Source organism: Engraulis encrasicolus, chromosome 4, assembly GCF_034702125.1.
Source record: "Engraulis encrasicolus isolate BLACKSEA-1 chromosome 4, IST_EnEncr_1.0, whole genome shotgun sequence".
Taxonomy (NCBI): Eukaryota; Metazoa; Chordata; class Actinopteri; order Clupeiformes; family Engraulidae; genus Engraulis; species Engraulis encrasicolus.
Genome location: NC_085860.1, coordinates 17,502,513 through 17,519,540, shown reverse-complemented (window position 1 = coordinate 17,519,540; position 17,028 = coordinate 17,502,513). Strand labels below are relative to the sequence as shown.

Genomic DNA, 17,028 nt, shown 5'->3' with positions numbered 1-17,028 from the left:
GTATAAAATTGATAAAATTACTATCACGATATAGACGATATAGGACAAAGGTCACGATATACACTTTTATATCACGATAGCGATATATATCGTCATATTGCCCAGCCCTATGGTAGGGTGGGGGTCGAGAAGAGAGAGAGATGGATGGGAGGGTGGGGTGAAGGAGAAGGGGAGTGAGGTGAGACTGAGAACGGCAGGATGGGAGGATGGGGTGGTGGAGAGAGGGATGGGAGGATGAGACTGAGAACAGGAGGATGGGAGGCGACAGATAGACGGCAACAGGCTGGAGAGAGTCTAATGAATGCTACAGCTCCCAGCGCCAATCTGCCAGCACTGCCATCTTTCTAGCGGCCGCTACGCAGCTATCCTTTTTTGCCTGTCTCTACTCTTCCTCTCACTCTCTGGTTGATACTGATAGGTCTGTCTCTCGCGTTTTCACTCACTCCATCCCTCGTTTTGTGTTTCTGTCTGTATTTTTTTTATTTCATGAATACTTGACATTGTGTGCTCTGTGTACTTACTATATGTGCTTGTCTCACTCTCCCCTTTCTCTCTGTCACAATGTAGTATGCAGATATATGGTCATGTTTGATATGTGCTCTATATATATGTAGATCTCTCTCTCTCTCCTCTCTCTCTCTCTCTCTCTCTCTCTCTCTCTCTCTCTCTCTCTCTCTCTCTCTCTCTCTCTCTCTCTCTCTCTCTCTCTCTCTCTCTCCCTCTCTCTCTCTCTGCATGTGTGGCATTGGGTGCTGTGTGCGTTGTGTACGCATGTTTTTTTTTTATGTCTAGTTTTGTCACGGGGTGTAGGCCTAAGTGAGGATGTTTAGGTCAAGGAATAACTGCGTGACATCTGCTGCTATTTAAACCCAAATAACTGTACACGATGATTTAGCCATTTAAAAATTGGCAAAGTGAGTTTGTTTTTGAGTCCAAATTGCGTGTTTATTGGAATAGTGGAGCGGTATCCAGTTCTCTGCACCAGCTGGCGAGGCGCCCTGCAATCCTCTCTCCTTGGCAACGGGTGACAAAGATCAGAGATGATGAAGTTTTTAAAATTATTGCTTTTTCTCGAAGACATTTTTACACTAATTAGATGTGGGTGTTGATTTTAATTCAGACTTTAAAATGCACTGTCTACTTAACCATTCTACCATGGCTACACAGCTTATAGGCTATGATTTTTAGGCTTATAGGCTTGCTTTCCTCACAGTGGCTCTGTTGAATCTTTGCTATGCGTCCCTCTCCTAAAAATCATGATAGTTAGTGTCTGGATGTGGAGTTCATTCAATAATTTAATGTAGATGTTGTCTACCTCTTGCTATCCTGGTACAGTATGATGGGTGTATTTAGTCTTGCTTTCCTCACACACCAATGTCTTCACATTCATTTAAAAATATATATTTTCTTACTTCTGTTTCTTCTCCTCAAAATGTATCCAGTTGTAGGGTGTGGATGCATTTTGTAGGCTATTCTCCTTCCATGCATATATCATGGTACCACACGTGTTATGCCACTTCCATTCTGTACCTTGCAAGGAGCCATCATGGGGGCCTGCCCATTCTAAGAGTGAGGATGCAAGTTTCACTACCCATTTAATCTGGTCACGCACACCACCAAGAACATTTCAGCTTCTTTCGACATAGGGAACCAATCGATTTCGAGCTGTTCTGACGTCTCGATGGGCCGTGTTTAAGGCAATGACTTACCAGTTCAGTTAGCAGGTGAGAGAGGGAATGGGTGGTCTTATCGGTTATAGCTTCAAGTGTGGAAGCATTTCATGAACACAAGCCAGGCACGCCCCTTGCATCTCCCTCTGAGAAATGTAATCGACCAGGCCAGACCAGAAGTGGTGATAACCAGGCTACTAGCATTATTGGTGTCAACAATAATTGATTCGGCAATGCATCGCAATGAGGGGCAGGACAATTCAATAATTGATTTGGCAAATGCCATAATCAATGTGGCATATTTTTTCAAGTTTCAATTACTTCTGTGGGCATTTCTGGAGCAAATGAACTTTAAATTAAATTAAAGCACTGCAAAACATTGAAAATTGCAGGACTGATACACACAACAGCCAAAAAAATTGTGTTCAGTGTCTGACTATTGGTGCATTTCTTCCAAATTTTAAGAAATACAAATTGACCATCAATCGGACTGTCTGGGGTTCACACAAGATTTGACCATGTGGGGATTCAATAGAACAGTAAGACAGCACTTTGAAACTGCACTGGAGGAGCTATTCAATTACCTCAAGGTAGCTGGGACCTGAATCACTATGACAACCATTGGTGACACTTAATGCCACAGACAGAGGATCAAAATCCTATAGTGCAAGTACGGTATCCTTTTCTTAAGAAGGAACCTGTGCAGGGCCACCAATGAAAATCAGACTGATTTCAGTAGTGCGCTATCTGAAATTAGAATTCAGTAGCCTGTGTATTCATACATCTTCGTCCCCACTGGAGAACGGGCTTCTCCTGATTGTGTGTTTCTCCCAGGAGTTAAAAGCAAAATAGCAAAATAGCAAAATAGCGTATTGGGCAAGGTCGCTGGCCATAGTGCTGGAATTACTGCCGAGCAGAAAAGTTTTGAGTATGGATTTATTTAAACTTGTTATATGTTGTCTGGCTAGCATTAGTATGCTGGTGTGATTTGCAGTGACATCATTTGTGTGTGTGTGTGTGTGTGTGTGTGTGTGTGTGTGTGTGTGTGTGTGTGTGTGTGTGTGTGTGTGTGTGTGTGTGTGTGTGTGCGCGTGTGTGTGTGTGTTTTTTTTTTAACTTGTCTTACGGCTTATCCTTCTCAAAATTCGGGCGCAGACTGGATGAAATGTGGGCTATGCTATTGCTACTGCTATTGCTATGCTGGGCTGCCTGGCTACATAATCCCATTATACAGCTGGGCCAATTTCTGTAGTTGAGGCAGATGAACATGAAACGGCTGTGGCTGGTGGGCTGCGTTGTGGAAGAGCGGAGCGCTCCAAGAAGGCCCGAGGTCCCGCACAGGCGGCACACACATCTCTGCTTCCTCCTTCCTTTTCCTCTCTCAGTCTGCCTAGCGTAGCCTATCGACAATGCTTTAGGTCAGCTAGACTAATCTGCAGCAACAGCAGCAGCTTCTTGCTAATTGTATGTTCATTTGTCATCGAAGGGCTACTGCACATTCACTACTGCCCATTTGCTGACTATTTGTGCGGACATACAGTACATGATAGGCCAGCAGCTTTGTAGCTGAGTTACGGAATCAGTGACTCATAATATTGGGCAAATCGCATCATCTAAACTAGTGGTTCTCATCCTCTTTTGAACAAACGTCCCCTAAGCCTCCAACTGCCCCCTGGATGAGCCTCCAACGCCCGATTGACCTCATCTTAAGCCTGCCAATGCCCCCCTCAGTATTAAAAAATAAAATAGACTACTGCCCCCCATTTGCAACTGAGTACCCCTCCCCCAGCTGTCTCCTTCTCAATGCCCCCTGGGGGGCTGTAGAACCCCCCGGTTGAGAAACACTAATCTAAACTCTGTTATTCAAATAATAATAATAATAATAATAATAATAGTACATTTTATTTTAAGCGCCTTTCAAGATAACCAAAGTCACTTTACATTAAAACAGAGAAAGAATAGTATAGAAAGTAATAACAAAGCATCAATGAATTAATTAATTAATCAAAGGCTGACATATGGATGACTGACAAAGGATGACCTTTCCATTCTCCATAATCATCCGCCCCCACCATCAGCAATAGTTCATCCACCAGGACAGATTATTTTTAACCATATGAGTAGAAGATGACTGTCGTTAGTCTCTCAAAAGTCTTTTTTATGTTCGCTGTATAAGGCATAGTTGTTCTGATATCCTGCCAAATGTTGGCTGTTGTGGTCTTAGGATACATAGCCTAGTAAACATCTTGGCTATTAAACTGTTAATCTCGGTGTGGGATTTTTTTGTAAAGAATAAAATTAGCCATTGGTCTAACTCCTAATTATTATTTCATGCATTCTGACACCATACTGTTAAGAATTCTGCATTTTAGATGCCGAAGCAGGTTGTTAATGTGCCTCTTACTGCTGTTTAAATAGGGTTTTAAGTGGTGGAGAGCTTGGCTATCAGGCAAAATAGAGACATGAGCGAGCTGTGGCTCATTTCACTTAGGCCACGTGGACGTTTGACCATCTGGATGCTAATGGTTGAACTATCAGACTCGGAGGAATTCGGGCGTGTGAGGAGGACAAACATGCAATTAATCCAGTAGATGGGCTTTTCCTATCCAGATGTCTGTGCTCAAGACATTGTTCGACATAGATTTGGCTCATTCGTCTTGCGTGCATAATGGCCTGAAGATATGGCATTTTCAATTCGGAGGAAAGCACCGCTCAATTTCACATCCATTTTGGTACATGCATAAGGCATGGTGTTGTGAGTCAGACATACAGTATTATTATTATACTCAGAATCTTTTGTTGTTTCAGTGAAATAATTACGTGTTGAGAAGCTTTCATCCACAAAATATGGTTCTGATAAACCGATTGCTATTGCACACAAACCCTACCTTAGGACACAATTTTTAAGCTGCTTGATTGGACAGCAAAATGTAATCAGCTTTGCAGTAGGTTTTGGTGTTTCGAGCACTGGACCTGGCCAGGCTCTTCTAAAAAACGGAAATAACTACGACAAATGGTTGAAAAAATGCTGTGCAATGTCCAAGTGCAATAGCTCTGTCGAAATAATGTCCCCGCACACTGACATGAAAGGAAGAAAATGTTGTGGCTGAATGCTTCGGCGGTGCTTAGTCTATGCGATTTTGGTTTTGGAAAACAGATGTAATTGTGAATCGCTGCGACATGCAATGGAGGCAGATGGGACCTAGAAATAGACTCAGGAAACGGCACCATCCTGTTGGGAGGGTGTAATGCCCTGCAAAGCCCCCCCATACACCCTTGTGGATTGCATTTCAATTGGCCTGTTCCCCGGCAGTCCCCCACACAGGGCCGGATTGATGCACAGGCTAGATATGGCTGAAGCCAAGGGGGCCCCCACCTGCCAGGGGGCCTCTAATTGGCAAAAAAAGACAAACAATGCAGAATTATGGCAAGATGTGATATTGAAAATTAATGTCTAAATCTTGTTAATACTCCTCTCCACAATTGCCAGACATTATCCTTAATTCCTATCTTGTGATGATGACACTGTGTATGTCATTTTGTTGAAAAAATTGCCTTCTGGGTGGGGGGGACCCCACAGCAACCTGTAGCCTAGGGGCCCCAGGCCATCTCAATCCGGCTCTGCCCCCACACCACCTGTCCCCAAGATGGAGAGGCTTCATATGGGCATCATGGCCATGCCTCCCTCCCTCCTTCCATCCCTCCCTCCCAACAAACAGAATTGCCAGCAACACGGACACACAAATAATGGATCAAGCGCTCCCCCATGTATGTTTTTAAAGGCTTTTTTTAAAGGTTTTTTTTTTTTACTTTTTTTTTTAGACTTTATTAGTGACAGGGCAGTTTGAGAGAGAGACAGGAAACGTTTGGGAGAGAGATCTAGAGTCAGGGAAGGATTGGCAAAGGACCCAGGCAGGAATCGAACCAGGGTTGGTCGCGTAGTAGACGAGTGCCCTACCATTAAGCCATGTATGTTTTTGCTGTTGCCTTGTGGTGTTGGTCCACACACAAACAATTTTTTTTATCAGGAACGAGCATCTAGTCCTCCCACCCATCATCACAGGATGTTTTCGTGTGATCCATCTTGTATGGTTCACATAGCGATCATGCCATTGGCATTGAGGATGGCTGTCCTTACTGCCACCCTACGCAGCAGAAGTAGCGTGCAGCCGGCCGGCTTCCTCTGACTCCCCCGTAGTAATTAACAGAGTATGCTTGATCTCCAACACATTCCTTCCAAGCTACTAAGGCTTGGAGCACTGACACCCCACCTGGCTTCTGTTCTGAAATGGAATGAAAGCCCTCCCTTCCCTCCCCCCCTGCCTACTGCCCCCCATCCCCAACGCCATCGTCGTCATCACTGCCCCCCATCCCCAACTCCATCGTCATCACTGCCCTCTCCTCTCTCCCCCTCTCTGTTTTCACTGTCAGCTTCCAAAGTGTGCCCCATATGCTGTGGCCATTGAGAGCAGGTGGCTATCTGCTGGAGCATAGGGCTTTCAGGAGGGCCTGTTGTCAAGCGCAGGCCTGTGTGTTGGCTGGCTTTCGCCACTGCTGTCACATGCCAACATGCCACAGAAGATTCTCCCTGCTAAGCACAGCGTTGACTCGAGTTGCATTAAAAAAAAACACCCTGGATCCCTTCAAGCTTATTACCTCTCTCTGTCTCTCTGTCTCTCTCTGTCTCTCTCTCTCTCTCTCTCTCTCTCTCTCTCTCTCTCTCTCTCTCTTTCTCTCTCTCTCTCTCTCTCTCTCTCTCTCTCTCTCTCTCTCTCTCTCTTTCTCACACACACGCAACACACACACACACACACACACACACACACACACACACACACACACACACACACACACACACACACACACACACACACACACACACACACACACTGATGAAAGGCTTTGAATAATTTAATCTGCTTAATTTCTATTTTTGAATGGGGTTAGCAAAAGAATTGGGGAACGGGGGGGTGCAGGTAGTCTCAAGTTTCGATGACAAAGTAGACCTAATGATTAATCGTCAAAGTATCCCCAATGATTAATCGTAGGGAGTGAATTTGTCTTTGCAGCCATTTGAAATTATGCTTGCACTGATGATATATGTTTGATGGAGACCGAGAAAGAAGGACAGAGAGAGAGAAAGAAAGAGAGAGAGAGAGGGAGAGAGAGCGAGAAGAAAAGAAAAGCGAGTGAGAGAAAGGTGGAAATGCCACCCACACTGTCTGCATTTGAAATGTGTGTTAGAAGGACAGTACACATTGTCTTTGGTGCTTTGCCAACGTATGCTCCTCTTCAGAGATATCAGTCATATCTGCCCCCTCAAAGCCTGACTCACTATTACACTTGAGATGAGATGAGATGTATGGTGCGATTGCATCGATGATTGTTATCTCTGTGAAGCAGCAGTGTGTATATTTTTTCAACATACTCTTAACTTTGGAGAGCTTCAGCTAGAGCATTAGCGCTCCACTTAATAGCAGAAATAATTTGGTGTGCTCGAGTTAAATATGAAATGATCTACTTATGAATAATTTTTACCCCTTATCTGTGTGTGTATGCATTCTTCCCTTTGGAGGATTACTCAGACGGATTTTAATGACCATATTTTAAAGTGGCAAAGCAAAGGCCTAGCCTTGATAGCGGAACACACGCCGGCACATTAATTCAGGCTAGCACCCGCTCCATGAAGGACAGGGAGAGCTTAAAAACACAAACAGATTTAAAAGTGAAATGAATGTTTAATAAGTCCCAGGTGCTTTGACCTCCTTGATGACTGTATGCTAAATGCTAATTCGCTGTTCTTTTTGTCGTTTTGTTCAGATGAGGGAGGACGCTCTGAGTCCTTGGCACTGCCGACTAGGTTGTTGCTACCATCGCAGGAGCCGTCCGGGGCCTCCAACATCTCGGCCGCCTCCTCTTCGGTGGAGGTGAAGGAGGAGGAGAAGGCGGCATCTCTGCCAGAGACCCGCGAGGACCAAGACGATGATGACATCGCTAAGTCTGTGGGGAGCGTGAAGCAGGAGGCTATATACTCGTCATCAGTGCTAACTCTGGCAGCCGGGCCTGAGGGGCTAGTGCACTCCCTTCCCTCTTCGCACGGCAACAACCGTCAACTGCCGACCAATAGGAAACCTCCAGAGGAGCCCGCCAGAAACACTGACCCTCCATCCGTGACCCCTGAGGCCAATGACATCGCAGTCACCAGTTCAGGTACAAATCATTCTTCAACATAGCCTTTGGAGCCTCTTTGTGCAGATGGACCTGCCATTTTCTTTGCTGGAAAGATTAAATTACATCATGATAACATGGATATGGCATTACTGAGGACCTTAAGTGACTTGGTCATTACAGTTTTGGTGACTATAAAATTACAACAGTGCAAAGGGGTTAACCTGTAAATCTAATAACCCAGAGTGCTACTTAAACATACAGTATATGGATAATACAATTATGTTGTACATGAGGGGAGACCATGCATAGGGCCACTTTTGAACCAGAATGTTTATGATTTGAAGATCCATCATATGATTTCAAGTTGCCAATTTTTAAAAGCAAATAAATTATTCATAAATAAATAAATAAACATAAACATTTCAGTGTAATAAAGTATTAGTTAAAGGTTGTAATGAGTTCTTCACTCTGGTGTCTAGATTTTTGTGAATAGTTGGCCTGGCCAAGACTGAAGATGAATTATGTAAAGCAGCCGGGAAGGCTCTGTAGGCGGACAATCCAAGTAAAGAGTTACCACATATAGAATGTCTTTCACATCTTGTGAAATATGAAAACATCAAAGAAGCCGCCTCATAGATTCAAAATGAGGTTTGATTTCTCGCTCTCTTTTTTTGCCGTTTTTGGACGTATGCCATACTTTCCACTCCATCCTCTCAGTTCTCAAATTGCTCATGCCACGTTTGACCTTCTGTGGCTAAAAATAAACTGCAAATAAAATCCCAATTCATTTGATTGCATACGATGTCAGCGGTTTACGACTGATCTGTCCAGTCACTCCATCGTCATAGAAGAGGGAGGTAAGGTCATTGCGTCAGGGGGTGACACATTTCAAATTATATTGTCCCAGGCCCAGTCAAAGCTGTCATTGGCCCTGCACATGTCTACTTCATTTGTCACACTTCTTCCTTGTACAACTACATATGTAAAGCATACAACAAATAAAGTACCATTCATTTGATTGCATATGATGACGTCAGCAGTTTATTACGATAGGACAAGACCCCTGTTGTAAGGCTGATGTTACCAGAATCACACCACCGACCAAGTCATAATGCACTGATAAACTTTGCTCAATGTAGTAGTTTTAAGTCTTCTTTCAATAAATAATAATGAGTTCAGTAGTGGAACAGTGTACATTATGAGGTTACCACCAGGCCTGGCCTGGGGGAGAAATAGGGCCCGGGCACTTTTGGCTTAACGGGGGCCCCTCACAATTAGTGGCGCAGAACTGACTGACCGGTGGGCCACTCACCCTCGTGAGCCCATGAGGGTGCGTGGCCTACCGGAAAATGGCCACTATGCCAGATGGCCAGTCCAGCTCTGGTTACCACCGATCCCAGAGTCACTCCATTGTCATGTTGTCTCTTCCCACAGAGGAGGCGCCCGACTACCCACAAAACGGCGACCTGCCTACCTCCTCGCTGGCCTCCATTCTGGACCTGGAGGAGACGGACACCTCCCCGCTGGTGGACTCCCCCATGGGCTCCCTCAGCCCGAGCCTGTGGAGCAGGACCTCCCCAGAAGGAGCAGGAGGAGCAGGAGCAGGAGGTATGTGGGTTGTGTGTAATGTGCAGGATGTTTGTCTGTATGTCAGGCCTGTGTCCTCTGGGCTACTAGTCCAAGGTGCCATGATAGTCTCGTGATGTTATGTGTATGTCCTGTCTTAAATGAGTCTTGCTCAGGGACACAAAATGAATTATCATCATAAGTATCATCATATCGTATCTAGGGGTGTAAATCAGAGCCTCCATGACGATACAATTCGATATCGATGTCTTAAGGCAGCGATTTGATTATTTTCGATGCTTAAGAACGATACGAAACGATGCTAGGGCATTGGGCAGGGGCCAGCGATTCGATTATTTTTGATACTTAAGAATGCCCCTAGGATCTTCATAAAAGTAAGAGTATGCACATCCCACCTCTCTGAGGCCAGGTGCAGCACAAAGGCGCGTCTAATAGTGGAAAAGAGTAGAAGTCGGCACACTGTGGCTCCGCTTTGAAAATGTATTCAGGTCATACAACATTTTGACCCAACAGGGTCTTCATCAGGCATGTGATGATCACATGCCTGATGAAGACCCTGTTGGGTCGAAACGTTGTATGACCTGAATAAATTTTCAAAGTGGAGCCACAGTGTGCGGACTTCTACTCTTTTCCACTTAAGAACGCCCCACAATGCAATAGGATTCGATTTGATCATCGGCCATATGATCGATGCATCGATACATAACGATTATGATTTACACCCCTTAATCACACTGTAGGAAGAGGAACAGCAGGGGAGAAGAGAAGCCCCTCCACCACGTCCACCATGTCTCAAAGCGGGCCACTGGACACTGCGATGGCCACCGATGGTCTCCAGCTCACCACCGTCACCACCACCCCGACCTCCACACCTCTGACTGAGACTACTGTGACAACCGTGACCACCCCCTCGAGGAGTAGCACTCAAGGACCTCCCACGAGAGAAGAAGGAGTTGGGGGCAAAGAGACGACCAAGATGGAGGAGGAGGAGGAGGAGAAGAAGGAGGTAGTTGTCTTGGTAACAGCCCTGCCGACTACCACCGCCACCTCCTCTGCCACCGCCATCACCACCACCACCCTCGGTCAGGTGCCTACCTCCATCAGCACCACCGCTGCTCCGACAACCGATCCGGTCACGACCAAGCCGCCAACCACCACCACCAGCACCACCACCACTACTCCAGCTCCAACCACTACCACAACAACTGCTACTACTACTACGACTACAACTACAACTACAACGCCTCCTCCCACCACAGTGTTTACAACCACGTCCACCACCACCACCACCACCACTACTCCTCCTCCTACTACTACTACTACCACCACCAGTGCTCCAACTACAACGAGGAGTACGACTGTTAGGAGCACCTCAGGACCTACCTCTGGTGATGCCTTCACTGAAGCTGAAACCATCTTCACCTCTGCCAATGCACCTCTACCTTGCAACATCACTGAGAGGATGTTGGTTAAAACAGGTAAAATAATTTGTTTTTCATTGCAGGTAAGAGAATTGCCCAAAGTGGCCCAATTTACCTGAATTCACCATATCTTACCCATGTAGGGCATGTTGTCAGTAGCAGTATCATTTTCCAACCTTAGATGTATGTATGACGTTCATTATGTCTAACCGTTATAGTGAAACTTGGGATTTTTATTTTTTTTACTTCAGACGTGTAAAAGTTTTATGTTTTACCTGACATGTTTCGACGGACGCAAAGTGAAGCAAATGAGTTTTATTTTCCAACCTTGTTATTTGAGTAAAGTCTCCACTGGTATCTTTGATTACTATGTGGCATGTAGTCTAAGTCCCTGTTGTCATGTGGGAGCAACGTGATGCGTTCCTCTGATATGCAAATATCTGTCATCTTGACTAAATAATTTAATTCTGTGTACTGATCTATTTAATAATTCAGTATCAAGCGCTGAGAGTTATCAAGAGCCCATGTCACACATTACGTGAGCGCTGAATGTTGTTGGCTCTTAATTTACACGTAGTGACTCAACTCTGATCTAATTGACTGCTTTCGCCTTCTTCCTCTCCTTCTCCTCCTCCTCTTCCTCCTCCTCCTCCTCCTCAGTTTTGTCCATTCAGATGAATGAAAACCGTCTGGAGCGTACCACGAAGCTGAACCTGGTGAAGGGACTCTCCAAGGCTCTCCAGAAAGCCCTTAATGACAGCGGCGTTCGAGTGCAGGTTGGCATGCTTTTGATGAGGTTCCACCCTCCCTTTCATTGGTGGGTGGGTGGAATACGTTTTTTTGATGCCGGCTTCTAAATGGAAGAGCAATAACAACTGGGGAAATCACTAAAAGCACAGATACGTATCTGCCAAGCAGGTCAATCTCATCCATCGTCCTATACTTTTATTTATCCATGTTATTTAATTAATGTATTGTTTTTTTGTGTGTAACTACAGTAAGAAAAAGGACTTGAAGAGCTATTTTCCAAATCCCTATGAAATCAATTTTAATGCAATTTTCATAATCTTTTTAAATTTAATTTTTTTCTAAGGTAATGTCAAGGAAATATGGAATTGGAGTTAATGTTTTAGTTTGATTTTGAAACAATAAAAATGTGTTTTTACGGACATTAACTGAGAAACGCAATAAAAACAGCATTTTTTTTTGTTAGCATGTTTTTAAGATGGCTATAGGCCTACATAGAGTTTTGAAATGTAAGTCTTCACCCTAACATTTTGAGTTTTTGCTAACAAACGGATGGACATACAGATAAACAATGATAAAAACAACCTCCTTGGCAGAATTGATGACACAGACAAGAGATAGCAGATGAGAAAAAGCGAGTTCTTGGTTCTTGATGATGCCTCATTTGGGAGACAGCAGATGAGACCTCTTGTTTTTTGGGGCTGGTGTTTCAACAACCCACCATTTGAATGACTCAGCCACAGAATTATACCAGTCTGTTGCTTTTTCTGTTCCCCCCTCCCTCCCTGTCGCTTCGCTCTATTTCTCTGCTCTTCTCTTACCCCCACCCATCCTCCTCCTCCTCCTCCTCCTCCTCTTCCTCTCCTCCTCCTCCTCCTCCTCCTCTTTATTCTTCTGCTGAGTCTCTCTGTGGCCCTCTGACGTTATCTGTCTGTGTCATTCTCAGTCTCAGTGTCGTTGTCAGCTCTGTGTCTTTGTGGCTTTCTTCCCCCCCCCCTGTGTCCCATCGTTGTCCATCACAGCACGAACGAGCACATATATTATTACTGACCCAGAGCGGAGCGGAGGTGGTCAACAGGGTCTGGGAAAACAACAGCTGCATAGTTATGGGGGTGGGCTGCATGGAGGAAATTACTGGTCTTTGGTCTTTTGGATGGTCAGAAAAGGAAACGCTCCTTCTCTGACCCAATTGACCTTGTAAATGATATACACTGTATGTTCCGTGTATGCAACTTCATATACTACACATGACTGGTGGGTGTAGTTATGTAAGAAAAAAATCAAATCTCATTGATCCTGTACAGATTACACTAAATTCTTATACATGTCTAGTGGGTGTACTGTAGTTATGTAAAAAAAAATCAAACTATTTACATGGTCATCAGTACATATCAGTTATTTGTAGTCTTTCTCCAAACCATCTTTTGTCTCCTTTGTCAGTAAGATCATGTGATCATGACCAATTCGTCTTTTTGTTTGGTACCTCTAGATTGAGAAGGAGCTAACCACCCCCTCCAACGTGACTCTGGGCTACTACGTTGCGAGTGGCAAGACTGTGTACATAGCCTCGGTGGTAGTGGACGCCCTGAACGCGTACGGCTTCGACAAGCTGCTGTTGGACGTGCGGCAGCAGGAGCCTGCTGTGGAGGGTATGCTGGTCCCGGGGGACCCCTGGATGGACAGCCCAGGAGTGCATCTCCAGCTCAGGACCGGTGAGCACCACAGTGGCATGGGATTATTTTTTATTTTGTAGAAAAGCAACACTCTCGGGTGTGATTCTTGTATTTTGACAGACAGATGTTTCGGCCTAAGCGAGATGCTGATGAAGATTTAGGCAGAAGTGTCTGTCTGTCATGCTAACCTAATAAAATAAAATACAACAATCACACCAGAGAGTAAGGCTTTTTCTACAAAATATGAACGTTGCTGTTCAATCTCATCCGAAGACCTTGTAGAAAACAATTGGGAGCTGAGCGCACTTTCTGAAAAAAGTGGGATTTTTTTTACATTACATTACACTTAGCTGACCTTTTAATCCAAAGCAATTTAGACATTTTCACTATTGGTGCTTTCACTAAGGGCACTTGCTCAAGGGCATGGCCATGGATGCAGGAAGGGGTTGGTAAATGTGGGTCTTGAACCTGCAACCCTGTGATTTACAGTCTAATTCCCTAAGCATTACCTAACCTATTCATGTAAGATAGAAAGAATATTTACTGCAAAAGATGAAGAAATGGCATACAAAGGCATGGCTTCTATTTTTACATCCATTTTACGGCGAGTTGTTTGGGAGAGTAGCATCATATTACATATGGGTAATGTAAGTCACTATCACTATCCCAACTTCATCTAAAATCAATACACCCCAATCCTTTTGGGGTGTGTGTGCGTGCGTGTGTGCGTGCGTGCGTGTGTGTTTGTGTGTGTCTGTGTCTGTGTGTCTGTGCGTGTCTGTGCGTGTGCGTGTGCGCATGTCTGTGACTATGTGCGTGTGTTCGTGTGTGTGTGTGTGTCTGTGTCTGTGCGTGTGTGTGTGTGTGTGTGTGTGTGTGTGTGTGTGTGTGTGTGTGTGTGTGTGTGTGTGTGTGTGTGTGTGTGTGTGTGTGTGTGTGTGCCGTGCGCGTGTATCTGTTAGTGTGTGCGTGCATCAGTGCACTCGTCTTTGTCCTTATATGAGTGTACTGATATTCTATCCGTTCATTCCCCTGTCAGTGCTGAGGTTCGTCAGCTCGGCGGACAACATTAGGTCCTGCAGCTTCTCCCAGATGATGGAGCAGCGTCTGGAGAGCGCCCTGGCGGAGGCCCAAGACAAAGTCGACAACACCTACGGCTCCCTCACAGTGGAGGTGCGTATGCTATCATCACCATCCACATTACTGTAAAGAACAGGCATGCAAACTCCTCACATTTAGGCGGAATTTGCCGTTTTGACATCAAAATGGGCCAGTTGTGTGAATCGCGTAGATCGAAGGAGACAATTTTAGTCAGGTCATGAACAAGTAGCTTAACTGCTCTAATATTAATTTAGCTTATAGTATATCTTAACTGTACCGTTATACTAGGTGCACACTAGCATGCTGTTTTAGATTATCTTGGTACCATTGCTGTTTGGTACTCCGTCATTAGTTATAATTAGAACGAAAGAATTTCGATAATTCAGTGGAGTGACCACAGCGCTTGAAGATCGACCTGGCTGAGGCCCAGGACAAAGTGGACAACACCTACGGCTCCCTCACAGTGGAGGTGCGTACGCTAGCATCATGTAACAAAGACAAAAAAACACAAAAGAACATCCGTCTCAAAAAGATTGCGTGGACTAGCAAAGTCACATGAAAACTGAAAATAAGGTCCACGACACCAAGCTCCAGTTTCTCTTATTTTAATGTGAGTTTTCGAGCAGCATGCCCTTCATCAGACCAGGTCAGAGTTAAAGTAAGAGAGAGTTAAAGTAAGAGAGAGTTAAAGTAGAGAGAGAGTTAAAGTAAGAGAAACGGGAGCTTGGCATTGCAGACTTTATTTTCAGTTTTCATGATACGGTATCATCACCAACATCGGCATCACTGTTCGGACAAAAAAGTTTGCCACACTGCTTTTTTGAAAGTTATGCTTTTAAACGGATTACACCACACTCAGAGGAGATCGGACACTAACAGGGCTGTGAAAATTGAAAAAAAATGTCTGCACACTTAAATCCTTTCTTTTTTGGTTTTTGAATTGCCACCCTGAGGAAAGTATTAAGCATCAGTATTAAGGCAGTTTAAACAAAACAAACAGGATTGAAGACTGCAGACATTTTTGTTTTATGTACATTGTTGAATCATTAGAAAGAAACATTCCGACATTGTTAGGCCTTCCTCAGGCAGAAGGAATGTGGATTTGACTTCACTTACCCTATACATGGCCAGCCAGAGGGATTTGTACTCGTTTACTCTTTTGCACACTATCACCATCCTCATCCTCCTCCTCATCATCATCACTGCTACAGCACAGACACTTATCATAGCTCAGACAGAGACTTCTTCGCCCACCATAACCACTTGATTAATAATGCACAGTTAAAGGCATAGAGTGATTTAATAAGTAATGGCTAATTGGAAATTAATCTGTCCATTAGTGGTGTGCAGTAGTAGACATTTTCATATTTCATGTCTGCAGTGTCTTCTCTCTTCTGCTTTAATTTTACGATTTTTTAATAAATACTGCTTTCCACTGTATTTTCCATCCTAACCTTGTTTAATGATTATATCCATTATTTAGCACTTTGAAATATTTAAATTTGGCCTATAGCCATGGAAAGAAATTATGTGTAAACATTTTCTTTTTTATTATTTTTTTTTCTCATAAATCTTGCGATATTTGACATAAATTTGTTCTAAGTAGAGTACTGTCGGCTGCATTATAAACCATAAGCCATACCCAGCCAGCTCACTTATATAAAGAACAGAAATGTTTGTTACTGTATGCAGAGAGATACACGTATAGCATATTAATAGTAGAGCTACTTTACTTATTTAGAGGCCAGTGTTGAATTCAGGACTTTCACTTTAAATGAAGGCTTTAATAAAATGGATCTACACCGACCTATGTACAGTGTGTATGTGTACTGTAGATCCAGGTTGTACTGTAGTGTGGATAGCTAAAACAAATTAATAATACAGCTACTTTACTTATTCTGAAGCCATAATTAAATTCAGGGCTTTAACTTTTCACTTGAATAAAAAATTGACGTAGACTGCCTATGTATGTACTGTATCTATGTATGTATCTTATTGTGCGCAACAATAAAATAACAGAAAATCGTACCATGGGGGTGCTGTGGCGCAGCGCGCTGGGCCCCCCACACTTAGGCTTGCATGCCCATGGGGACCCCGGTTCGAGTCCGGACGGGGTAATTTCCCGACCCTACCCCATCTCTCTCCACGCTCACTTCCTGTTGCACCTTCACTGTCCTATCCGAAATAAAGGCCCAAAAAGCCCATAAAAATATCAACAAAAAAAGAAAGAAAATCGTATCATGTATGCTGCTCCAGTTATCCTTTGCCCAGTCTATCTGAAGTAGACCAGAGTAGAGTAGAGTAGAGTAGAGTATCATATATTGATCCCAAGGGGAGATTAAGGTACAGCTTGTTTTCTACTGTCAACAGTCCTGAACTGTGAGCACCAAGATGGCTAGAGCGGAAGTGACCTCCTTTCACATGTTGTATTGTATTGTATTGTATACATGGGTTCTAAATTTTGTTTATAACCTGACGAACCTAGCTGCGCACAACTCAACCTCTGATTGTTGGAAACCGCTGTCGGTCAAAAAATTAGCTCACGTGGTTGGCTGCCAGTGTCTTACCCCTCCTCATAACATCATGTTGATAAACACTGAGAACCCATGTATTGTATTGTATTGTATTGTATTGTATTGTATTGTGTTGTATTGTATT

The 17,028-nt window shown here is 44.0% G+C and overlaps 2 protein-coding genes across 2 annotated transcripts in view; both read left to right on the top strand.

The window, feature by feature from the left end:
- Positions 1-9,518, top strand: part of LOC134447096 (uncharacterized) — a 21,715-nt gene extending 12,197 nt beyond the window's left edge. The window contains exons 3-5 of the mRNA XM_063196381.1: positions 7,491-7,880; positions 9,276-9,449; positions 9,496-9,518. Of these exons, the coding sequence (XP_063052451.1) occupies positions 7,491-7,880; positions 9,276-9,449; positions 9,496-9,518 (587 nt within the window). The remainder of the gene's footprint in view (positions 1-7,490; positions 7,881-9,275; positions 9,450-9,495) is intronic.
- Positions 9,519-10,177: 659 nt separating this feature from the next.
- kiaa1549la (KIAA1549-like a) overlaps positions 10,178-17,028 on the top strand; it is a 62,082-nt gene continuing 55,231 nt past the window's right edge. Inside the window, exons 1-6 of the mRNA XM_063196041.1 lie at positions 10,178-10,345; positions 10,439-10,470; positions 10,573-10,906; positions 11,510-11,625; positions 13,086-13,308; positions 14,309-14,442. Coding sequence (XP_063052111.1) covers positions 10,216-10,345; positions 10,439-10,470; positions 10,573-10,906; positions 11,510-11,625; positions 13,086-13,308; positions 14,309-14,442 — 969 coding nt within the window. The 5' untranslated portion in view covers positions 10,178-10,215. The remainder of the gene's footprint in view (positions 10,346-10,438; positions 10,471-10,572; positions 10,907-11,509; positions 11,626-13,085; positions 13,309-14,308; positions 14,443-17,028) is intronic.